Source organism: Gopherus flavomarginatus, chromosome 6 (assembly GCF_025201925.1).
Source record: "Gopherus flavomarginatus isolate rGopFla2 chromosome 6, rGopFla2.mat.asm, whole genome shotgun sequence".
Taxonomy (NCBI): domain Eukaryota; kingdom Metazoa; phylum Chordata; order Testudines; family Testudinidae; genus Gopherus; species Gopherus flavomarginatus.
This window is the reverse complement of record NC_066622.1, coordinates 125,079,255-125,106,387: the sequence shown is the minus strand read 5'-3', so window position 1 is coordinate 125,106,387 and position 27,133 is coordinate 125,079,255. Positions and strand designations below refer to the sequence as shown.

At 41.6% G+C, this 27,133-nt stretch overlaps 1 protein-coding gene across 1 annotated transcript in view; it reads right to left on the bottom strand.

Annotated features, from left to right (window-relative positions):
• The window catches only part of PDZD8 (PDZ domain containing 8), a 133,046-nt gene that overhangs the window by 88,930 nt on the left and 16,983 nt on the right, over positions 1-27,133 (bottom strand). The window contains exon 2 of the mRNA XM_050958935.1: positions 7,037-7,159. Coding sequence (XP_050814892.1) covers positions 7,037-7,159 — 123 coding nt within the window. The remainder of the gene's footprint in view (positions 1-7,036; positions 7,160-27,133) is intronic.

Sequence of the window (27,133 nt, the reverse complement as noted above, 5' to 3'; positions counted from 1 at the left end):
GGTGTACCTGGGGGTATAGGCGCTCCAAGCCCTTGAGGAACCTAGAAACCATAGGGTGCGAGAACACTGAGCGGCCAGTCTCCTCTGGGTGGAAGGTAGAGATAGCTGCCAAGCGCACCCTCAATGATGATATTGCTAGGCCCTGCTGTTTGAGAGACCAGAGGTAGTCCAAGATGGTGGGGATCAGGACCTCGGTGGGAGTAACATTTTGCACCAGCAGGAGAAGCGCTTCCACTTGGCCAGATACGTGGCCTGAGTGGAAGGTTTTTTTGCTACCCAGGAGTACTTCTTGTACTGAGGCAGAGCAATGTAATTCTGATTGGCTTAACCACGCAGCAGCCATGCCGCGAGGTGAAGGGACTGCAGGTCTGGGTGGGGAAGTCTGCCGTGGTCCTGAGTTATGAGGTCTGGGCAAAGAGGCAGGGTAATTGGGTTGGCTATCGACTAGTCAAGCAACATGGTGTACCAGTGCTGTCTGGGCCATGCTGGAGCGATCATGATTAAGCGAGCTCCGTCTCTGAGGAGCTTTAGCAGGACCCTGTGAATCAGCGGAAACAGTGGAAAGGCATAAAGCAGTTGGCCCGTCCACAGTATCAGGAAGGCGTCCGAGATTGAACCCAGGGAGAGACCTTGAAAGGAGCAGAACATCTGGTATTTCCTATTCTCACAGGAAGCGAAGAGGTCTATGTGGGGAAATTCCCACTTCCGGGGGACAGAATGGATAACTTCCGGATGAATCAACCACTTGTGAGACAGGAAGGATCTGCTGAGTTGATCTGCCTGTGTGTTCCGAATGCCTGGGAGGAAGGACGCTACCAGGTCTATCGAGTGGGCTATACAAAAGTCCCAGAGTTGGATGGCTTCCTGACAAAGGGGGGGGGGGAAGACCGTGTCCCTCCCTGCTTGTTTAAGTAATACGTGGCCGTTGTGTTGTCTGTGAACACTGAGACACAACAGCCTTGCAAATGCTGTTGAAACACCTGGCAAGGAAGGCGGACTGCTTTCAGCTCTCGGACATTGATGTGCAAGGCCAGCTCCTGAGATGACCAAAGGCCTTGAGTGCGAAGATGTCCGAGGTGAGCACCCCAGCCGAGAGATGACGCGTATGTTGTCAGGGATATAGAAGGCTGGTGCGGATGGAACGGCATCCCTGCACACACCAGGGAGGGCGTCAGCCACCTGTCGAGGGAGCGTATGATGCTCGGGGGAATGGTGACTATCATGTCTATGGCGTCTCTGCTCAGGTGGCATACCGAATTGAGCCAAGATTGGAGGGGATGGAGGTGTAGCCTGGCGTGTTTGGTCATGAAGGTGCAGGCAGCCATGTGACCCAGGAGTCCGAGACACGTGCGAGCCGAAGTCATTGGGAAGTTCTGTAGGCCTCGGATAATTGTTACCATCGTCTGAAACAGAGGCTGAGGTAAGCAGGCTCTGGCGAGACTGAAGTCCAGAATGGCCCCAATGAAGTCTATCCTCTGTGTGGGAACCGGAGTAGATTTCTCTGTGTTGATTATCAGGCCTAGACAAATGAATAGGTCCTTGACGATGCCCACATGATAGGAGACTTGTGACTCTGAGGTCCCTCGGATGAGCCAATTGTCCAGATATGGAAAAACGTGTATCCGACAGGGGCGGAGGGCGGCGGCAACTACAGCCATGCACTTTGTGAATACTCTTGGGGCTGTAGAGAGGCCAAACGGTAGGACCGTAAACTGGAAATGCTGACAGTTGGCCACAAACCGGAGGTACTGCCTGTGAGGAGGATAAATGGCGATGTGAAAATATGCGTCCTTCATGTTGAGGGTGGCATACCAGTCTCCGGGATCCAAGGACGGGATGATGGTCCCCAGGGATACCATGTGGAACTTCAACTTTATCATGAACTTGTTGAGTTCTCGCAGGTCTAGGACAGGTCTGAGACCTCCCCTGGCCTTGGGGATTAGGAAATAGCGGGAGTAAAACCCCTTGCCTCTTTCGTCGTTTGGCACCTCCTCTATGGCTCCCATGGCAAGAAGCGACTGCACCTCTTGTAAGAGGAGTTGCTCGTGAGAGGGGTCCCTGAAGAGGGACAAGGATGGGGGGTGGAAGTGGTACTCAAGTTCCACCGTGCATAGGACCCAATGATCTGAAGTTAGGAGGGACCATGCAGGCAGGAAAAAGGAGAGGCAGTTTGAAAAAGGAGGGAAGGGATCCTGGAACGTAACTGGTACGCCATCCTTGGGTGTAACTTCAAAAGTTAGGTTTTGGCCCCGTAGGTGGTTTAGAGGGACTCTGATTTTGGCCCCCCAGGATCCTGACTGTCGTCTACGGCCGGTCCTACCCCGCCTTCTACCAAAGTCCTGCCTTTGTCTAGGCGGAGGGTACGGCCGGTGAGGCTGGGGACGGAAAGGCCTGCACTGAGTCACCGGCGTGCGCATGCCGAGAGAGCGCATGGTGACCCTGTTGTCCTTTAGGCTTTGTAGCCTAGGGTCCGTCTTTTCAGAAAACAGGCCTCGATTGTCAAAGAGCAGGTCCGGTATCGTATGCTGAAGTCTTGGCAGGAGGCCTGACACTTGGAGCCATGAAATACGCCTCATGGTGACTCCTGAGGCCAGAGTCCTGGCTGCAGTCAGCTGCATCCAACAAGGCCTGGAGGGAAGTTCTCGCTACCTTTTTCCCCTCCTCCAAGAGGGCTGCAAATTCCTGACGGGAGACTTGGGGGACTAGCTCCGTAAACTTGCCCACCGCCGCCCAAGTGTTGTAGTTGCAGCATCTAGGCAAGGCTTGCTGATTCATCACCTGGAGTTGGAGGGCCCCTGCAGAGTACACCTTACGGCCCAATAAGTCCATACGCCTAGACTCCTTCGATTTTGGCACCGGAGCTTGCTAGCCATGGCGTTCCCTCTCACTGACAGATTGTACGTCCAGGGAGGAGGATGGATGTACAAGTACTCGTACCCCTTGGAGGGCACCATGTACTTGCGCTCAACTCCCTTGGCAGTGGGTTGAATAGAGGCTGGAGACTGCCAGATGGTATCAGCATTGGCCTGTATCGTCCGGATAAATGGTAAGGGCACTCTTGTGGGGGCACCAGCTGACAGAATATCCACCATCGGGTCCTCTATCTTCGGAACCTCCTCTGCCTGGAGATTCATATTGAGCGCCACACGTCTCAGGAGGTCCTGGTGAGCCCTCAGATCAACTGGAGGAGGGCCCGTGGAGGATGTCCCTGCCACTGCCTCATAAGGAGAGGATGAAGATCAAAGGCCAGGGACAAGTGGGTCCTGGGACCTCGTGGACCTGGATGCCCTCTGACTCCCTTGGTAACTCAAGACTCTGGTGGGGGAGCTGGCACTTCCTCTGTAGTGGGTGGAGGGGGGCAGCTGATGGTCGCCTCCGGCACCCGGTGCTCCAATGCGGCAGAGCGAGATGGGGCTGAAGGTACACCTTGGGCCTGGTGATATGCCCAAGGTGTCCAGAATGACCACTGATGAGGGCCTTGATCTTGGGCCTGGGTCTCCTGGAAGATCCTAGTGGGCACATCGGGGTCCCGGTCCTGTGTATATGAACTGTCCGCCTGGGACGACACGGATGGGAGCAGGGATGGCCAAGGAGGGGCTGAAAAATCCTCTCTGGTTGTTTTTGCTTTGTGAGGCCCCGGGGATCAGTACCGGGAGCCACACCGGTACCGGGAACGAGATCGGGACCTACAACCGGAGCGGTGCCAGGAGTCGACCAGGATCTCGAAGCTCGGCGTCTGGATCGGCTGCGAGAGTCACGGTGCCTGAAGCGGTGCCGGAAGCTGGATCAGTACCAAGAGTACCGGGCCAGCGAACGGGACGCTGATCTGCGCCACGAGTACGACCGGTACCGAAGAGGTGATCGGTGCTGGGACTGCAAGCGGCATCACGACCGGGATCGGCAACAGGACCAGGAACGCCAGCGGGATCGCGATCGTGAGTGGTGCCGTTCTGCGGTGCTAATAGAAGGTGGTCTTATCAGGGCAGGCTTGCCCACAGACTGTATGACCCGCACCGGCGGTGCTGGGGGTTGAGGCAGCACAGACTCAGTCATTGCAATGAGATCCCTCGCTGTGGAGAATGTCTCTGGCGTGGAGAGAATCGTGAACTCAAATCACTGCTCTTGGCAGGGAGCTTTCAGGGACCGGACTCGACAGCCCTTGCGGGACCAGAATCAACGGTGCCAAGGTAGTCGGTGCCGCGACAGGTGTAGGTGCCAGGCAGTCCGATCTATCCAGGTGCTTCAGCTGCGGCGCAGAGGGTACAGAATCAGAGCAAGTCTTAGGCCTCTTTACCCTCGGGGAAAGAGAATGATGCCGAGGAGGCACCAGTGCCGGAGATGGTCGGTGCCGAGGGGTCTTAGTGGTGCCGGCATGATCCGGTGCCGAAGAAGCGCTTCTGGCAGTAGATTGTCCAGTGCTCAGTGCTGAGGGCGGAGGAGTAAGAGCTGCCTCCATCAGGAGCTGTTTGAGACGAAAATCTCACTCCTTTTTTGTCCTCGGTTTGAAGGCCTTGCAAATGCGGCACTTATCAGCAAGTTGAGATTCCCCGAGGCACTTAAGGAAGGAGTCGTGACGATCTCCTGTTGGCATCGGCTTGTGAGAGGCCGAGCATGGTTTGAAACATGGTTTGGGCCCCGACACTGAGTGCGGGGAAGGGGCTAATCCCCGAACCCCTCTTAACTATATACACTATGTAAAGAACCACTAAAAATTAACTGCAAGTATAGAAATTTCAACTATATACACAAGAATAATGAGAAAAACTACGAGTAGCTAGGGAAGTGGAGATCAGTTAAGCCGCGCTCCACTGTTCCAATGACCGACACAGGTGGTAAGAAGGAACTGAAGGGCCATTGGGTCGACAGAGGTATATATCCAGCGCCATAGTGGCGCCACTCCAGGAGGCACCCAGCCGACCCACCGAGTGTTGCTAGGGTAAAAATCTTCCGATGAGCATGCACGCGTCGCGCACACACTGAATTGGAATTGATATGAGCAAGCACTCGAAGAAGAACCTTGAAATGCCAGGAAAATTCCAGTGACTGGAAGAGTGCTAATGTTACACCGATATTTAAAAAGGGCAAGGGGGACAACTCAGGTAACTATAGGCCTTTTAGCCTGACATGAATCCCTGGCAAAATAATGGAACAGTTGATATGGGATTCAACTGATTAAGAATTAAAGGACAAGAATACAATTAATGCCAGAGCCAGTCAACATACTTTGTGGAAAATAGGTCTTGTCAAACAAATCTGATTTCATTCCAATGAGATTATATATTTGGTTGGTAAATGTAATTGAGTAGATATAAGAAGGCATTTTGTAAAGCACAATATTCTGATTTGAAAATTACCATGATACAATATCAATAGAGCACATATTAAATGGATCATCAACTGGCTAACTGACAGATCTCAAAAAATTGCAATCACCAGGGAATTGTCATTGAATGGGGGTGTTTCTAGTGAGGTTCCAAAGGGATCCATACTATGCCTAATGCTTTACAACATTTTCATCACCAATCTGAAAGTAAATATAAAAATCATTGCTGATAAAATTTGCTGATGACACAAAGATTGGCATAAATAACCATGTGGACAGAGCAGATATGCAGAGCAATCGGGATTGCTTCGTAAACTGGGCCAATTCAAACAAAATACATTTTCATGCAGCCAAATGCTAAGTTACACTTCAAGAAACAAAGAATGAGATCATAACTAGAAAATTGGAGACTGTCTCCCAGAAAGCAGTGACTCTGAAAAGGATCATGGGGTCATACTGAACAAGCAACTCAACATACGTTCACAGTGAGATGTAGTCAGTGGCAAAAAGGACTAATATCATCCTTGGATGAACAAACAGAAGAGTAGAAAGGTGATTTCACCTTTGTATACGATATTGGTGAGACCAATGCTGTATCCAGTGCCACATTTGAAGAAAGATGTTGAAAAATTGGAGAAGGTATAAAAGAGCCACAAAATTGATTTGAAAACTGGAGAAGATGCCCTATAGGGAGAGACTTAATATCAATCTGTTTAGTTTATGAAAAACAAGATTGAGAGCTGTCTTAATCACAGCATATAAATACCTTCATGTGGATAAAATACCAGATACTAAAAGATTCTTTAATTTAGTGGAAAAGGGCATAACAAGAATCAATGTATGGAAGCTGAAGACAGACCAATTCAAATGAGAAATCTGGTGCAAATTTCTAACAATGAGGGTAATTAACCACAGAGAAAAACTATCAAGGGAAGTGGGAGATTCTTTGTCTCTTGATGTCTTCAAATTAAGCCTAGATGCCTGGCTAAAATATATTTTCCCAAAAAACAAGTTATGCTTTAGTCTTCTTCTTTCATATGGTGTCAGCAGGTAGCAACAACTACAAAATGTATATTTACGTTCGATAGCCAGCACACTGCCGCAGCAGTGAGCTGGTGAATGTTTTAGTGAAACACAAAAGTTATTGGATTCAATACCAGGGAACTGGGTGAAATGTAATGGTCTGTGATACACAGGAGGTCAGACTAGATCATTTAATGGTCCCATCCAGCCTTAAATTTTATGAATTTGAGGGCATTTTCACAAAAACAAGTTTTACTTGCTTTGGGCTTTTGATTTTGTTAATTCTTTTTATTTTCAATATTAAAATCACTTCCACAGCAACAAAATTATGAAGTTACCAATAAGCCTATGAACCTATGAATTCTTACTTGATGGGGGGAAATAAGCAGTAGGAGCAGATTAACGCTTAAGCAACCAAAAGCAAAGAAGAAGAAAAATTATCATTTTACACAGATCTACATACACCCACAGAATTATCTCAACAGCTTAGTGTGTGTTCCATGTTTCAACTGATCATTAAGAGAAATAATTTTTAATTTAAAAAAGCTATATTCTAGTACGAGTTCAACCAGGAGAGTGAAGCTGCAGTGTTCTTGTATCAAAACAGCCTTAGTAATAATATCATGTACTTGAAAACCACTAAAAATTACTTAGTCCAGAAAGAGTGACAGAGCAGAGGATAGGACATACCTTGTACATTCTATTAAGGTAATTTTAAGTCGGCCTTCTGTCAATGGAAAATCTTGTATGTTGAGATCCCGATCTTCATATTCCTCAGGTGACATAACTTGAAATGGAAAAAATGGCTTGAACCTGATAAAAATAAAAATAAAGTCTCACTTTTTCATAAAAAGGACTATTTTACTAGTTTAAAATACATTAACAGAACTATCAGGCACAAAGAAAAAGCATACACTTACAGGGCCATTTTTGTGTGTATGTTTGTTTTTTTGGATGGAGGGGTTCTTTTTCTGTTTAAGACAATTAAGGACAGAAAATCTGATTTCTACACGTCTTTCAGCCCCCCCCCCCCCCCAAAGTGCCTCTGGAAGCTACTAAAAATTCTTCCATGAAAGAAGTTGAGGAGTACATAACACAGCAAGAAAGTAAACACTTTTCTTTCCCTGGAATAGATTATCTTGAATGCCGTATCCTAGTGTGCCAGTAATTTTGAATAAAGGAGTTTATAAAAATATTCTCTGATCTGAAACTGTGTAGCTGTATAGTATGTTAAAGAAAAATCTTGTGCTATTATGATGTGTAAAGAAACTACTATAAGCTTTCAATTTACCTATATAATAAAGTATTTAGGTGATTAAGGACAAAAAAACTATAGACAAATATTTACATACCACAGTATAGGTTTTCATACAATAGGATAGGCATAGCTAGAGAAATGCACTATTAAACAAGACAGAAACAGATCAACAGAGCCAGACGTGTACCCAGAAGCCTCCTACTGCAAGACAAACCCAAGAAAGAAACCAACAGGACTCCACTGGCCATCACATACAGCCCCCAGCTAAAAACCCTCCAACGCATCATCAAGGATCTACAACCCATCCTGGACAACGATCCCACACTTTCACAGGCCTTGGGTGGCAGGCCAGTCCTTGCCCACAGACAACCTGCCAACCTGAAACATATTCTCATCAGTAACTGCACACCGCACCATAACAACTCTAGCTCAGGAACCAATCCATGCAACAAACCTCGATGCCAACTCTGCCCACATATCTACACCAGCGACACCATCACAGGACCTAACCAGATCAGCCACACCATCACTGGTTCATTCACCTGCACATCCACCAATGTAATATATGCCATCATATGCCAGCAATGCCCCTCTGCTATGTACATCGGCCAAACTGGACAGTCTCTATGGAAAAGGATAAATGGACACAAATCAGACGTTAGAATGGCAATATACAAAAACCTGTAGGAGAGCACTTCAACCTCCCTGGCCACACTATAGCAGACCTTAAGGTGGCCATCCTGCAGCAAAAAAACTTCAGGACCAGACTTCAAAGAGAAACTGCTGAGCTTCAGTTCATCTGCAAATTTGACACCATCAGCTCAGGATTGAACAAAGACTGTGAATGGCTTGCCAATTACAGAACCAGTTTCTCCTCTCTTGGTTTTCACACCTCAACTGCTAGAACAGGGCCTCATCCTCCCTGATTGAACTGACCTTGTTATCTCTAGCTTGCTTGCTAGCATATATATACCTGCCCCTGGATATTTCCATTACATGCATCTGAGGAAGTGGGTATTCACCCACGAAAGCTCATGCTCCAAAACGTCTGTTAGTCTATAAGGTGCCACAGGATTCTTTGCTGCTTAAACAAGACACTGTTAGTATTGTTATCCATTCTAGTACCTGTTCTTACAACATTGAAAAAAACTTTTAGAGCATTATTTTGCTGAGAATGCAATATGAAAACTTTGAAAAGAAACTGAAGAAGGCAGTTAATATTACGTATAAATTCTGTATACCTTGATCGGCATTTTAATACTTCTTTACAATCTCAAAAAATGATTTCCCTCATTTGCAGGGCATGGTCTGGTTTTGCACTGATTTTAGTTTAACCAGTGCAACTTGTGTTTTTGGACCAGGCCTAGGATTTACAGAAGCCCATAAACTCTCATTTGATGGAGCACGACACCAGAGAAAGAACACAGAAAAGCTCCCTTCAGTTCACCAGCAGAGGCATCATTTTTTAAATTAAGAGGAGGTGGTAAGTAAATGCGGTGATGAAGATGTCAGCATTCCTAGAGCGTAGTCTGAGTCCCTCTCCCCACACTCAAAACACAGAACCTGCATGAAAGTTAAAAATAAACTTTTCTTCTATCTTAAAAATAAAGAAATCAAACGGAAAAAAGTTATGACTGCAATATTCTGACAAATTTTAAACATAAAATTGAGGAAATTCAGAGGTATGTTTCAATAGCATCTTAAGAGCCATATTGTACTTACAGTATTGTGCTTTTAGATACCATGTTGATAGCTACCTTAGAAATAACTTTATCAGTGTATTTTAGATATAATGTTATAAGCAAGAAAGTGAGGTAAAATAGTATAAGTTTGAATTTCCCGACTGCTGAGACTTTAAAAAATATCAGTCAATTTTGCATTAATGCAAGATGACTTACAAAGAGCATTCCAAATCCTAGGAACTCCAATACAGTATGTACTGAAATATGCAAAGCAGTTAAAGTTTTCTTTTAAAGTTGAACTTGAGCTCTGTAGTACTTTGTAGATAATTTAGTTATCTGATAATATTCTTTTAATATAGAATTAGAACACAGAAGTACATTTAAAACCAACAAAGTTGTGAATTACAAAACAGCAGGCTTGGATTTCATTTTTCTTGCCTAATGGCTTCAACATGCTTTTGGAAACAGATCCTTAAAGTCCTAGGCCAAAACAAGTTTAGATTATACTTCCATTTCCACTAATATTAGCAGGTTACAAATAAAATTAAATTTGGAGTATTTAGTTACATGTAACTGCTTCTTTACAACATTCAATTTTCATAACCCAGCAATTGCCATCTATTTAATGATAATCTATTAGATGTTTGTATGTTTACAAAATTAAATGTAAATCTCTGTCAAGATTCCTTCCCCACTCTGAACTTTAGGGTACAAATGTGGGGACCTGCATGGACACTTCTAAGCTTAATTACTAGCTTAGATCTGGTACACTGCCACCATCCAGAAGTCAGTGTCTGGAGCACTTCCTGTCCCCCTAAAACTCTCCGCTCCCTGGGTGGCCTTGAGGGACTTCACCAATTCCCTGGTGAACACAGATCCAAACCCCTTGGATCGTAAAACAAGGGGAAAAAAAATCAATCAGGTTCTTAAAAAGAAAGCTTTTAATTAAAGAACAAAAGTAAAAATCATCTCTGTAAAATCGGGATGGAAAATACTTTACAGGGTAATCAAATTCGTATAGCCCAGAGGAACCCCCTCTAGCCTTAGGTTCAAAGTTACAGCAAACAAAGGTAAAATCCTCTCAGCAAAAAAGGGACATTTATAAGTTGAGAAAACAAAAATAAAACTAATCCGCCTTGCTGGCTGTTACTTACAATTTTGAAACATGAGAGACTGATTCAGAAAAATTTGGAGAGGTCCCTCTTAGTCCCAAGAGCAAACAACATCCAAAACAAAGAGCAGAAACAAAGATTTCCCTCCACCAAGATTTGAAAGTATCTTGTCCCCTGATTGGTCCTCTGGTCAGGTGTCAGTCCGGTTTACTGAGCTTCTTAACCCTTTACAGGTAAAAGAGACATTAACCCTTAACTATCTGTTTATGACAACCTCAATGTATTATTATTCCAAGTAGGGTTTAATTACTTGTTTGTTAGTTAACTGAGCAGTTTACAGACTGCATTTATTAAGTAAAAATGTTTGGAAAGATTATTTCCTATTGGCAACTGAATACACAACTTAAAAGCCTTATTACTTTAACTAGCAACATTTAGCCACCTTGTGATCTTACTGTAAAATCCATACATGGGCCATCTACAATACAAGATGCCCAGTTCCTCCAATTCCCACTCTCCCAGTTAGGGATAGGGACATCCTTTAGGCTCTCTCATTCACTTATCCAGACAGTCCCCAACAACTAACCCCACTTAGCTGCAACCTTCCCGCTAGTGAAGAGTGCTCCCTGCAGAGCTGTCATTGCTACTCCTTTGTTCCGCTAAACAGGGGTGCTAAAGAACAAATTCCAGGTATTCCAATTCTCAGAAGACAGGTTTACTCCTTCCATAATGGCCTTGCAAAAGGTCAGCTTGGGAACACTCCTTATGTTATGAAGAAAGATAAACTACAACATTAATTTAATACAACATTTAAACAGTAGTAGGAATAATCCAGCCACACTTAAAGAACAAGTGGATTTATTTAAAATACTGTACTTAAGTATTACTTTAAAATACGAACTTACATTTGTGTTTTAGCAAAAAGACTTCATTAAGCAGACAAGGTGGGTGAGGTACAATAATATCTTTTATTGAACCAACTTCGGTTGGTGAAAGAGACAAGTTCTCTAGCTTACACAGAGCTGTTCTGCCAGACTCCAATATTCTAAGACTAACACAGCTACAACACCGTCGCAAACATTCTTTATTAAGCTAATTTAATGAGATTTAGCCAAGAGATCTGGGGTCTGTTCCCAGCTCTGCAACAGATTGCGTATGACCTGTACAAGTCAAGGTCTCATTGTTCCAGTTTCTCCATATAAAAAGAAAGGACAATATTTTCCGTTTTCAGGAGTGTTGTGAACTTAGGGTATGGCTACACTGGCACTTTGTTGGCAAAACTTTCATCATTCAGGGATGTTAAAAAAAACACACACACACACACACACACGGACACCAAAAGTTTCACCAACTAAAAGCGCCAGTGTGAACAGCGCTTTGTCGGCAGGAGCACTCTGCCAACAAAGCTGCTGCAGCTTGTGGAGGGTGAAAGATTCTTCTTAACAGGATAGCTCTCATGCCGACAAACAGCAGCTACACTGTGCAGCTTTCGGCGGCACAGCTGTGTCACTAAATGCTGTGCAGTGTAGCCATAGCCTTAAGTCGGGGTCAGCAACCTTCGGCACATGGTCTATCAGGGTAATCTGCTGGCGAGACATTTTCTTTACACTGACCATTAGCAGGCACGGCCCCCCTGCAGCTCCCAGTGGCTGCGGTTTGCTGTTCCCAGCCAATGGGCGCTGCGGGAAGTGGTGCAGGCTGCAGGGATGTTGCTTCCTGCAGCTCCCATTGGCCAGAAACAGCAAACTGCAGCCACTGGGAGCTGCAGAGGGCTGTGCCTGCAGATGGCCAACAAACAAAATGTTTCGTGGCCCGCCAGCAGATTACCTTGATGGGCTGAGTGCCAAAGGTTGCAGACCCCCGACTTAAGTCACTGGAGTTTGTAAACTGCTTTGCACGTCTATAATAATTTCAGAGGATTTCATCATCTACCATTATATTTAGTCCATCTTTAATACACAAAACGCCATTATACAGTGCCTAAAGAAAACCTGTCCAGACTAGGCCAATCAGCCAGAAACAGAAGAACGATGGCACATTCCTCCCTCTGTCCAGCAACATTCTGAAACAAACCCTTGTGCGAAACCAAATGCTCACGTCACTCTCAGCCACAACATGGAGCATCTGAGCTGGATTCCCATCAGGATTCTGTCCCAGGACCCGGCTTGAAGGTACAGTCTTTCAAATCAGCCTCTGGTTTCTACAGTTCTTATAAATCTGAGGCTCCAGGCCACTGCAGCTGCACATAAAGGAGCTCTTTCTGTGAGGTAGTAAGTTGACTTAAGTAGCCCTCCAGTATTTCTATGACACTGTTAAATCTCAGCCAGTAACCAAAGGCCAAGTCCACACTATACACTTGCATCAGTGTAACAACTCAGGCATGTGAAAAATCCATACTCCTGATCGATGCAGTTATACCTCACTAAGCACCAGTGTAAACAGCGTTATGTCTACGAGACAGCTTCTCCCATCAACATAGCTATCATCTCTTGCGGAGGTGGATTAACTACGCTGACAAGAGAAGCCTTCCTGTCAGCATAGTAGTATCCTCACTGAAGTGCTACAGCGGTACAGCTGCAGCGCTGAAAGTGTAGCCCTGCCAAAAGACAGTTTCCATTTTGTTATATATGTCATGCAAGAATCAGATAATGGTGTGATAGTGGGGAGAATTTTACCAAAAAGCACTTGCAAGAAGTACCGTGTTTTTCTGAGTATTGCTCTGCCTTCTCACCATAGTTCCCAATGCCAATTTGAAAATATATTTTTATTAGTTCATCTCTTAAGTCTTTCTATAATGCCATCAGCCTGTCCAGCTAGACTTAAGTCACTCGTCAAAGTAAATATTCTGCTCCGATTTTTAAATGGGTCAGTTACATCTTGATATAAAAGGAGGCTCTTTTAAGTTAACCTTATCATTAATTCCAGTTTACAAGTGTCCAAGATTGAAGTAAGGGCCTTCCCTTCTCCACTCCACTGCCGATTAATAAGTAGACATTTGTCTAAATCCTCGTTCAATTGTTTCTTCAGAGAGACACTCCCATATTAGAGGTAGGAGATTTAACAGTTTCATCTCCTACTTTTTTCCATTATCTGAACCAGAGTTTCAGAGTCACTTGATCATCGGGGACTGATAAGTACTCGAGCGAATGTCTCATTGGCTGGTCATTTTACACTATTTTCTATCATCAGTTTGCTGAACAAACTTGTTCTCCGTCTACTCTTTCCTCTTAACCAAAGAATATAGTCACATGATGCCTTGAAAACAAAGCTTCTCTAGTGTTTCTTCACTGCATTCACCCCATAGCAACCAGCTAGCATAACAGAAAACAGGCACACTGATAAAATACCACAAAGTTAGAGATTAGAGAACATACGCTAGAGAACAAGAATTATCAGGAATCCGTGAAGTCCATCCTTTAAAAAAAAAAAAAAAAAAAAAAAAAAAAAAGTGTGGATGCTCTTACTACTTCTTTGCAATCTACAAAGGCAGCCAAATAAGGTCGGGGGGGTTCTATTTTTTTTTTTAATGGATTTCTGTTTAATATCAGAAATACCATAGTTTGTCTTCCTGGTTTGGGTGGAGGACTAAGATTAGGAACTAGTGGGATAACATCACAAAATGATAATGAAAATTTAGCAGATGAGCTGGGAAGACTGTCTAACTTTCTAAAACTTTGTTTTTGTTAACTATTTAACTCAAACTCCTGACACACTTGGGTAAAAGCTCACTTTGAGAATTCAAAAACCCCAGTCCCATCAACTTAAGATTTCTACTTCTCCAAGGAGGCCTTTAGCAAAGCTATCACAAAGCTTCATGTTCCTGATATTTCTAAAGTTAAACTCCCTCCCAAACACTTACAAAAACCTTTCAGGTGGAGAGATACATCATAAAGCAATAAAAAATGCACACATTTTTCATTGCTGCGCAGGCCATCTTTAAACTGGCTTTATTTTGATTTAAATCAGTTATTTCTATTTTTATCTACAAAAAGAACAGTTTCTCTCCCACTTTCAGTAACCCTTTAAGTATGTACATAGTTAAATTCTATCCCATAGTCAGTTTTTTCGAAGCTGTACAGTTTCCTCAGTTCTTCATAACCCACTGTCTCCAAAAACTCTCTCATTATAGTAGTACTCCTTTGCACTCCATAAAGTTGTCCTTTACAGCAGTGGTTCTCAACCAGGGGTACATGTATCCAGAGATCTTCCAGGCGGTGGTATATCAACTCAACTAGATATTTACCAAGGTCAGGGGTCGGCAACATTTCAGAAGTGGTGTGCCAAGTCTTCATTTATTCACTCTAATTTAAGGTTTCACATGCCAGTAATACATTTTTACATTTTTAGAAGGTCTCTTTCTATGTTTATAATATATAACTAAACTATAGTTGTATGTAAAGTAAATAAGGTTTTTAAAATGTTTAAGAACCTTCATTTAAAATTACATTAAAATGCAGAGCCCCCCAGACCGGTGGCCAGGACCTGGGCAGTGAGAGTGCCACTGAAAATCAGCTCGTGTGCCGCCTTTGGCACACGTGCCATAGGTTGCTTACCTCTGGCCTAGGTTTACAATAAGCTACATAAAAAGCACTGGCGGGGTCAGTACAAACTAAAATTTCATACAGAAAATGGCTTGTTTATACTGCTCTATATACTAAAATGTAAGTACAATATTTCTATTCCAATTGATTTATTTTATAATCATATGGTAAAAATGAGAAAGTAAGCAATTTTTTAGTAACCGTGTGCTGGGACACTTGTGTGTTTTTTTCCTGATTTTGGATGCAATTGTACTTTAAGTGAGGTGAAACTCTGGGGTACTCAAGACAAATTACTTTCAGGAGTCTTGTCTGGAAAGGTTGAGAGCCACTGCTTTACAGTTTTTTCATTTTATTTATATTCTTTCTATACTGTAGTGCCTACGTTTGTATTCAGCTAGTCAGCTGTAGCCCACGTAATATAGTGAATAGTGATCAATAACTTCCCCTTTTCCTTAATTTGGTTAAAGTAAGTTGAATAGTTTAACTGCCTTCTAAAACTGGCTATGCCCTCACCCTACAATACAGTAAAACCTCAGAGTTATGAACACCAGAGTTACAAACTGACTGGTACACCACACAAGTCATTTGGAACCCAAAGTATGCATCAGGCAGCAGCAGAGACAAAAAAAACAAAATAAAAAAACAAATATAGTTAAATGTAAACTACTAAAGTAAAGGGAAAGTTTAAAAAAGATTTGACAAGGTAAGCAAACTGTTTCTGTGCTTGTTTCAGTTATATTAAGATGGTTAAAAGCAGTATTGTTCTTCTGCACGGTAAAGTTTCAAAGCTGTTTTAAGTCAATGTTCAGTTGTACACTTTTGAAAGAACCATCATAATGATTTGTTTAGAATTATGACATTTCAGAGTTATGAACAAACTCCATTCCCAAGGTGTCTGTAACTGGAGGTTCTTCTGTACATAGAAAAATCATAAAACTACTTTCTCACCAAGTCCTTGACAAAACACATGATGTGAAAGGCAGCACATCCCTGTATAACTCTAGTAGATGCAAGTTTTCTAACCGAATTTACTAACATTTAAGACTACCCTATGGCTTAACCATCCTATCTTAATACACAGTCAAAATTTATAAAACCATTCCTAAAGAGAAAGACAAACCAAAAAAAGCTCTAAATGTCTCCACCACTACTTCAAACAATCTTTGTACACCACAAAGCAGTGACATAAAAAGCCCTTTCATTTTCCTTGTGAAGATTGCTTAACTATGGAATCAACGACAATGAATTTATGTTGGAGACTTCTCTGCAACTGTACCCAATAATCAAAAACCCCCTCCACAGAATGAGGAAACTGAGTAACCCAATATTAGAACTAGTTTTTAAAACTGTAGTGTTTTAGTGTTTGTAGTGCTGTTGTCTAAACAATGTGACTTTGCGCTTATCTGGAGCAACTATACAATGAATTTCAAACTTTAAAATTTTATCAGATTTACTGGTCACTTTAAGATATTCTGGTTAATTATCTGCCCACAAAAAGCTCATCAACATTCCTCCACTAATAGAGCTGTCAGCTTCCATCCATGCAAACAACTTCAGCACAAGTTAGAAATGTTCTACTTGATTTTCAAAAATTGCCATATCAGTTAGAAAAAATGGAGACATTTCAAATTAAGGTAAAAGAATGCACTAGTTGGCTAACCCATTCCATCAGCATCTCTGAATAAACTTTGCAAGAGAAGAATGCAATATTTTTCTTTCAGTGTAAGGGTATGGCTACACTTGCACTTCAAATCGCTGCCGCGGCAGTGCTTTGAAGTTTCAAGTGTGGTCCCAGCGCTGCACGTACTCCACATCCTCTACGGGTGTAGCTTGCAGCGCTGGGAGCCACGCTCCCAGCGCTGCGGCACTGTTTACACTGAGGCTTTACAGCGCTGTATCTTGCAGGGCTCAGGGGGGTGTTTTTTTCACACCCCTGAGCATGAAAGTTGCAGCGCTGTAAAGCGCCAGTGTACTCATGGCCCAAGTCAGTCCTTAAATAGCACCAGTGCATTTCAATCAAATACATAAGATAGAAAACAAGCAGCAAAAGTATGTTTTCACAACAGCAGGTCAGATGAGGTTGTCAAAGAAATCTTGTTAAAAGAGAGAGCTACTCAATGAATACTTAAAGATATTACACTTAAAATAGCACAAGACTCAGTCCTTCTGTACATGAAGCCAAAAAAAAGAAAGACAAATTTGTTTCAAATACTCTACCTAAAACTACTTAAGTTCCCTTTATGCTTAAGAATCCACACTCTCCATCCAGGGTTCTCCTTGAAGGAAGGCAAATCCAGCAAACTTGATATTTTATCCCCACCTTTAACTCAAAGAAAACCCAAGCCAAAATATCTTATCAACTACCATAGGGGGGAAAAAAAAAAAAGTTCTGTGCTTCTATAATGGGGGTATATAGACCATATAATCTTCTGCTCCCTCCTTTTTGAATTTTGGGAAAAGCCCTATCCATCCAACTGCAAAACAGCCTGAATTAATATTTAGTTTTTTTAAAAGTGTCTGGCCCAAACTCACATCTATTTGTATTAGCTATTGTATGTGGATTGTTTTGTGGGCTTTAAGCCAGTGTTTCTTCCTAGACAAAATGAAGACAAGAAATAGTCTTCTATACCGAAGAGAAGAGAAAAACAATAAAAAAAAAAAGATTCAGCCTATTAGCTAAAAGTATCTGTTCCTATCGGTATCTACTCATTTACAATGTCTTCAGGTGCACCAAGAAACAAACCACCACCAAGCTCTGGCTGGCCAAAGACAACCAAGGACTTATGTAATTCTATTCACTCTATCTGCCAAGGACATCCAGAACCACAGTGCAAAAACAGTCACAGGCCAAATACCAGGAGGGACAAACTAAAATATCAACAGCAGCTGGACTCCTTTTCTGCTCTTCAGAAACAGGAGGAATTAGACTGGTTAAAGAAAACCAGACCTTTTTCATAGCACGGAAAGGCTATCATTTGCAAACTAAGTCAGCTTGAGCTGAAAAGGCAAGAGCATGATCATATAACAATATGTTCTGAGAAAGGAAGAAAAAAAGCTTTAAATTATTCACCTGTTTGATGGAGGGAATTTAATGACAGTGTTCTCCAAAAACAATTACTCAGATTTCTCTTTACAACCACATCATCACTGTGGGTTATATAACTTTCAGTGCTACATTTTACTGCCATAGATTAATAGTGTCAGGTTTACAAATTTATAGTCAAGTTACAGGCTTATTTTAGAAAATATACAGCAAATATTCAGTTAATCACAATACTTTAAAACTAAAATAGGTTTTAAATTCAAATGCCAACAAAACAGTCAAAACTTAAAATGTAACAGACATTTACAAATTTTAAAATTTTTAGTGCAGAGTTATTCTGAAGGGTTTTAGAGAGATATTTCAAACTGTATTTGCAGGAACCAACTTCCTAAACGGAAAGCGAAAGACAGCATCTTATAAAGTTATCTGTATTTAACAAACACTGATTTATTCTAACAGATTGTACCATTAAGGAAGATATGCAAGGATGACAATTACTTAATTGCGTTTGGAAAAAATAAGTTCTGCACTTCTTCCATTTTGCAGGTACAGAAACCATTTAACTGCCTATGGAAGAAATCCAATAAATAAAAACTTTAATAAAATCATTTAAAGTTTTTTAATCTGGTTTTTCAAAATCAGAATAAAAGTCATGCTTTTGCTACTTAAAAACATTTAAATCATCAATATTTTTGGTTTCAAGCTTAAATAGCATTTAAATTAGGTTTGTTACACTGTTGGCAAATATAATCCTAAACTGCCTGGAAAAATTCTAAAACCATTATAGGCCATTCCTAATAGCATGAAAAACAATGTTTGTGATATTTAGTCACTTTTTTGAAAGAAACTGTCTAACAAGTTACATAATCCTAAAAATGCCTTTGCTGAAAGGTTTTATAACTCAGAAAGCTCCATCACAGATCACCAGTGAGAGAGAAAATATGAGCTCATCCTTATTTAAAAACAAAACAATTTATTTTGCAGAATTCACTTTCTTGCCCACACTGAAACCAATGAAAACTGTACTGCAGGAGTGTGACTGGATCTACATCCAACTGATTTTAGCAAATCAAAGCATATTTCTATTTGATAGTCAGTCTCAAATACGATCAAAGCATCGTAGCTTTACCACATCCGTTAAAATAGCTCAATTTAATTAAAAACACCTCATTATTGGAGCATGTGGGTCTTTTCAGGAGATTATGAAAACATGCAAAATCAGTTTTCTGACATTTTAGCACTCCACCCACTTCATGGATTCCATTTTCCCATTAATGCAGGAGGATCACATGCATGAACTTTCAGTACCCTGAGGCAGTGGTTCTCAAGCCACCACTTGCTCAGGGAAAGCCCCTGACGGGAAGGTTCGTTTACCTGTCGCGGCCGCAGGTTCAGCCGATTGCAGCTCCCACTGGCCGTGGTTCGCTGCTCCAGGTCATTGGGGGCTGCAGAAGGCGGTGCAGGCCAGGGGACATGCTGGCTGCCCTTCCTGCAGCCCCCTCATTGGCCTGGAGTAGCGAACCGCAGCCAGTGGGAGCCGCAATCAGCCAAACCTGCGGATGCAGCAGGTAAACAAATCAGCCTGGCTGGGCCCGCCAGGGGCCTTCCCTGAACAAGTGGCAGCCCTAGTTTGAGAACCACTGCCCTGAGGGACTTAGTCAAATCTACCTAAGAAGAGGAAATGTAGTACCTGTTTTTCTCTTAAAGATCTTCCACTTAATCCATATGCATACATTATGCTCCTTCCATTACTTTGAGGGGATAACATGATATTTTGATGACATAAGGGAAGATAAGGATGGAACATACTATCACAGAATTCTTCACAAGGAGTTTGTAGAAGTTCTACCCCTGCCTAGATGATGGAAAGATAATAGTTGTACAATCCCACAAGTACCATATGTTTACTCCAAAGTAGCTTTCAGCAACTTTCTGCATCATCTTTGGACTCAAAGTCTATGACTACATTTTTCAAAAATAACTGGTGATTTTGGATGCCTTACTTGGCAAAAAAAACTTTTGTGGTGTCTGATTTTCATAAAGTACTCAGCACCCACCCTCTGAAAATCAGGCTGTTTGAACTGTATCAAAATGGGAACCCAAGTTACTAGTAGTCACTTTTGAACATTTGAGCTTTAGTATCTGGCAAAACATGCACCAATATTCGGTTGGCTTCTTTGCCGGTAACTAGCTCAGATGCTTTACCTCTTTATCGGAAAGTCACAGATCTGGTAGAGAGAGTCTTGAAAACACTTCATACTTCTGTCAGTACTAAAATAAACAAGTACACCTCTCAAACTAATTTCTTTATTTAAACAGAGAAGACAGGCCTAAGAATGGCCACCTTTCTGTTTGGATATTTCTGAAGAATAGCCTCTCTGAAAACCTGAATTCCATAGTTATATGAGAGTTTTCAGGTCCCTTACTACTGCTGGGTTTCCTTGGGATGTTTATAGGACACGGCTGAAGCCAACTGCTCACTCCAAAGAACAACAAAAACCTCACATAATGTTAGCTTCGAACCAGGCAAGGCCTGAACCCACTGACTGACCAAATATATTAAGTTTGCAATGGCCCTTTTCTGAATAGTTCAGATACAAGACCCAAGGAATCCAGGAATAAGGGTAGAGTCATGTCATACTTGAGCAAGAACCTGACATAAATCTAAACCTATGCCTCAGTAGTTTCCACTGCAAGGATCTCTCCTTCATGACCACATTCACATGTTTTTTTGAAGAAAGATCTGGATATTTATTTATTTATTTTTAATCTCAGAGGGAGAACAATTTCCACAACATGGATTATGCCCAAAGTACAATGGTTGAGATAACTATTTGAGAAGCCTCTCTTTTTTTGCCTTTTCTATTCAAGAATTGTACTATATAGGCAAAACCGCACAGGGATTCCTTGTGATGGAGTGGGCCTTCCATCTCTGTTGCTACTAGCCAAAGGGATTATTTGAAAAACAGGTTGATCCTCTATGAATACAAGTGACTCAGCCAACTGGAAGCTATTATTATTTTTTCAAGGAGCATATCTTTCATTCTCATTTTGGTGAGCAGAGCAGTGCTCCTTGCTATAGGAACGCAATACCCAGTCTTCCTGGGACTAATCAATCAGTCAGGGGGGAGGGGAGAGTTCAGTGGCCTGAGCACTGGCCTGCTAAACCCAGAGTTGCAAGTTCAATCCCTGAGAGGGCCACTTAGAGATCTGGGGCAAAATCAGTACTTGGTCCTGTTAGTGAAGGCAGGGGGCTGGACTCAATGACCTTTCAAGGTCCCTTCCAGCTCTAGGAGATAATTTAATTAATGGAGATATCCTAATTAATTAAAACTAACCATTTATTATTGTTTGTTTCCTATCTTTTAACCAGTTCATCAATTTCCCACTGATAGTACCAATAGGATAGTGCCATGATCTGTTTCATCAATATGCAACCAACGTCAGAATCAAAACCAGTGATCAGCAGAGTGCAGGCATCAAAGGTCAAGCAATGTGCCTCTGTGTAACTATGGAAGTGCACTTTACGTGAAATCCTTCCAGTTTTACTCCTGTTGCAATGGAAGTTGTGTTCCGAGGCTACAACAGGCAGGTGAGAATACCTCCAGCTGGAACCTGTTCAGGAAAGCACTTAAGTACCTGCTTAACTTTAAGCACATACTTAGAGATAAATATTTGATTAAATGCTTTCTTGAATTGGGCCCTCTGTGAGAATGTCCTTGATATAGTGGGCAAACTACAGAGAATCTGTGTAAGAACTTCCTCGTGGAGAGGTAAGTGGAAAATGAAAAATAGATTAGAAAATGAATAATAGATCAGTGCTCAGCATGGGGGAAGTGGTTTTCCAAGGTTTTCTAAATTACCTTCAGAAGTCTCTCAGGTTACAAGCAGGGTACAGTGGTCAACTGCACAACATTATCACGAAAGCCTGCATAAACTAGGAGGAGCACACTGAGAGCAAGAGTATATTCAGGGAGGAAAAAATTCCTCTACACTAAACTAAACAGTAAAGAATGTAGTATGCATCTCCATAATCAATACAGAGAGCTGACTAAGCTCCAGTTCCCCTTGATTTGTTTCAAAACAACTCCACCATGAATTCAAATAGATTTGTAATAAGGCAAGTCAAACTGCTCTTTAGCAGGTATTGGCAACAAGATGGCAGATGAAATTCAATGTTGATAAATGCAAAGTAATGCACATTGGAAAACATAATCCCAACCATACAGATACAATGATGGGGTCTAAATTAGCCGTTACCACTCAAGAAAGATCTTGGAGTCGTTAGGTATAGTTCTTTGAAAATATCCATTCAACGTGCTGCAGCAGTCAGAAAAGCAAACAGAATCTTGGGAATCATTAAGAAAGGGATAGATAATAAGACAGAAAATATCATATTGCCTCTATATAAATCCATGGTACACCAACATTTTGAATACTGCATGCAGATGTGGTTGCCCCATCTCAAAAAAAGATATATTGGACTTGGAAAAGGTTCAGAAAAGGGCAACAAAAAATATTAGGGGTACGGAAGGGCTGTCGTAAGAGGAGAGATTAATAAAAGTGGGACTTTTCAGCTTGGAAAAGAGATGACTAAGGGGGGAATATGATAGAGATTTATAAAATCATGACTGGTGTGGAGAAAGTAAATAAGAAAGTGTTATTTACTCCTCCTTATAACACAAAAACTAGGGGTCACCAAATGAAATAATAGGCCCAGGTTTAAAACAAACAAAAGGAAGTTTTTCACACAATGCACCATCAACCTATGGAACTCCTTGCCAGAGGATGTAGTGATGGCCCAGACTATAACAGGGTTCAAAAAAGAACTAGATAAATTCATGGAGGATAGGCCCATCAATGGCTATTAGCCAGGATGGAGAGGGATGGTGTCCCTAACCTCCATTTGCCGGAAGCTGGGAACGGGCAACAGAGGATAGATAACTTGATTTCCTGTTCTGTTCATTCCCTCTGGGGCACCTGGCATTGGCCACTGTCGAAAGACAGGATACTGGGCTAGATGGAACGGGGGGCGGGGGGGCAGAGGGGAGGAGAGAGATAACTTTTTGTGCTCTCCTTCATGGACACTGAAAGACTAGGCAGGGTGTGATTGCTCCAGAAAACATGCCACCAGACAGCTTTTAGTTAACCTTAAAATAAAAAGATAAAATAAAGCAGCAACTCTGCCTTCATTCAGTGAGATTAAATGCCAATACTGATGGTAAAAAAAATCCTTCTCTTGCATTAGACAAGTAATAACTGTTTAATCAGGCACATTGTATTCAGAGTTACGAACACCTCGGGAACTCTGAAACATTTGTAACTCTGAACAAAATGTTATGGTTGTTCTTCCAAAAGTTTACAACTGAACTTTGACTTAATACAACTCTGAAACTTTACTATGCTGAAGAAAAAATTTGCTTCCCTCCATTCTCCTCTCCCCCCCCTTTTTTAAAGTAGTTTACGTTTAACAGAACACTGTACTACATTTGCTTTTCTCTTTTTTTTCTTTTTGGTCTCTGCTGCTGCCTCATTGCATACTTCTGGTTCCAAATGAGGTGTGTGGTTAACTTGTTAGTTGGTAACTGATGTCCTAACTCCAAAGTTCTACTGTATTCTATGTTTCAAAAACTTGTGCAATCTTGTTGAGTATTACATACCATCAATAATGGATGTTCAGTTTTATTTGAAGATCATTCTTCAGAGCACTGGGGAGCAACAAAAAGCTGTCTGTCCACTCCCTACTGCAAAGCATTATTTTCCAATTCTATAACACCTTCTTCCATATAACAGACTCTTAAAGTACTATACAAACTTTAAGCCTCAAAATAGTCCTGCAAGATGGGTTTTATCTCCATTTTATAAACAGGAAAAAGCTCTGCTAACAGTAATGGCAAGTCTGTGGCAGAGCTGCATGTAGAACCCAGATCTCTTCAATTCCAATCCTCTGCTTTCACCTCCAATCCATACTGTGAGATTGTACTCCATACGTTTCATGGAAATATGCTAATGAGGGTGACTATAATGTAACTGAAATATGCTTTATGCAAAAGGTCTCTTGTAAGATATCATTATAAAGCGTATAATCTACTGAGTGTGGTCATCCTATTTATATAAATATATCATTCTTGTATCTGAAACTAGAAATATGAAATAACTCTGAGGTCCTATTGTAATTATGCAACATGTGGGCCATTAATAGTGGTTTGGAATCTTGATAACTCCCCCATTAACTAGGACAATTGGTTGTAAATGGCTCTATTTACTTGTAAGTCTTCCTGTATATGTGTGCGCCAGCAAGTGGGTAATGAAGTCTTACCATGACATGTGATCTCGTCACCTGAACTGGATCCATCTTTAATCTGGTGCTTATACATTTAAATGGAGGGGTGAGAACCCAGAGAAGGGGGACACAGGATTCCTGCCTTGTGCCAAAGACATATAAGGGGTGGAACAGAACAAAGTGTGCTGCCAGTCATGAGAAACCCTTGGAGTTACCACCTTAGCTGGAACTAACACGAACTGTACCAGGGGAAAGGATTGGGCCCAGACCAGGAAGAAGTCTAGTCTGTGAAAGAAGCTTATTGGAACATCTCTAAGGGTGAGATTTACCTGTTGAGACTTGCGTGTTTTGTTTTATTTTGCTTGGTAACTTACTTTGTTCTGTCTGTTATTACTTGGAACCACTTCAATCATACTTTTCATACTTAATAAAATCACTTTTGTTTATTAATTAACCCAGAGTGAGTGATACCTAGGGGAGCAAAGAGCTGTGCATATCTTTCTCTCAGTGTTATAGAGGGCGGACAATTTCTCAGTTTATCCTGTTTAAGCTTTATACAGAGTAAAATGGTTTTATTTGGGGTTTGGATCCCATTGGGAACTGGGTGTCTGGGTGCTGGAGATAGGTGACTTGCTGAGCAGTTTTTGGTTAAAGTCTGCAGCTTTGGGGGCATGGACCACACCTGGGTCTGTGTTGCAGCAGGCTTGCATGTCTGGCTCAACAAGGCAGGGTTCTGGAGTCACAAGATGGTAGGGAGAACAGGTTCAGAGGTAAATTCAGCACATCAGGTGACAGTCCCAAGGGGGTCTCTGTGACTGAACCTATCACACATACTTCCTCTCCATGTCTACATCACGAAAACCACTGATATCCTTGTTATAAGATTCTATATTGACCAAGAACTGACTGATTTTGACTCAAAGATAATCCCTCCACATCAGTACTATAGCATTAGTGAAGCACACTATGACTTTCAATCTAGGATCTTTCAAAAGCCCTAAATTCATTTACACATAATTTTTAAAAGTTGAATGGGTTACAGAAGTTTCACCACTATCTTAGGTATTTATATGGTCCCTGACCACCACTCACACAATCATTAATAGATTTATCAGCACAAGTAAATCTGAGTGAATAATTGATTTTCCTGTTCTTTGGAAGTGGGGGGGGGGGAGGGAGGGAGGGGGGAGAAATGAAAAAAAAATTCAGTTCAGGTCAAACAAAATCCAAAGCCTAAATTCACCATGTCCAGAAAGAGCCACCACCACATCTTTCAACTTTTAGCCCAGCTGTAGGGCACTCACCTGGGATGTGGCAGACGCAAGCTCAATTCCCCATGCTAGAGCTGGGATTTGAACCCGGGTCTCCTCTCCCCTCTTCCAGTGAGTACACTAATCACCACACTACAAAATTACCTCCCTCTCACTGTGTGTGGCCCAACAACTATTCAGGTATTTTACACAAAGTGGAACAGCTTCAACAGAAGGGACTGAGACCCACTCATTCCCGAATCCAACTATCAGGCTGTAGGGTGTCTCCCCATTCACAGGTAAGCTGCCTAAATTCAAGTCTCTCCTCCCACTTCCCAGGTAAGTGTCCTAATTACTGGGCTAAATGTTCTAATGTGGGAAAACAGTAGCACCACCCACTATTCCACCCATTATTCCAGCCCAAAAACAGTAGTTTCAATCAGAACAATTCAATCAAATTTGCGGACAGTTTCAGGTTGACCAAAACTGTATGTTTCGGTAAATAAACTATTTGCCCAACCAAAAAAGCTGTTAATTTTTTGGCAATGTCACCCCAAGACTGTGAATTTCAGTTCCCTCGTGTTCTACATTGTTACTTTTGCCTGTGATAGTAACCCTCTTGGCATTATAGGTCATTTGCTACACATCTGAGATATGGCCTGATTAATTTTCACTAGTAAAGTCGCCGCCTATTTGATTTTTATTTTAATGCTTACATCACAACATGGAATTCCATACTCAACTTCATCATCTTCAAGTTTCATTCACAATGGAGTGGTACATGGAAACTGGCAGATTTTATACAAGGACACAAAGGTTTTACTGCAATTCACAGTAAACAAGACCAGATGTACAAAATGCTTAAGTGTTTTAAATTACATTAGTGACACTGGCAAACAAAACATGATCCTGTTTTAACACATCATATTGCAAAACCAACATGAAGATCTTAGTACATACATATAGGCAACCTTTACCATGAGAACATATGGTTCACAAAGTTACACTGATGTGTAAAACTGACATAGGAAAATAAAATAAGTTCACCATTAAAGACATTCAGAAACTCATACAGAAGATGTACATAAACTTGCAGATACGTATTGTAAATCATAGTGAACTTTCTCCTTGATTTTCTATCAAGGATTTGGAAAGATTTTAGAACTTTACTTTAAGCCAAAACAGCCAAAAGTGTACACATTGAGAACCAAAGATTTGCAAGACATTGCGGTTGAAATGTAAAATATCTCCCTTGTCCCATACCATACAGAATTTTAAAATATAGAAGTTCAAAGACCAAAAGTATTATGATCTTACCTTTCCCCCCCATTTCCCTCACAAATGTTACAACAGAAGATCTCTAGACATTATTTTTTTAAAAAAGAAAATCTTACTGAATGATAGACCCCTGAAAATAGGAATTAAATGTTAATATAATTCAAGTTATATTTTTTAAAACATCATATTTATAATCTAAAAAGTTAATGAATTCAAGGTGTCAATTCTATCATGAATTGCCCCATAATATGTTCTTCACTAACACCTTGTAAGAATCTGATTTAGATGAGACACGTATTTCACTGTTGTGATACCGATGTATTTTTTTTTGTAACCAAGA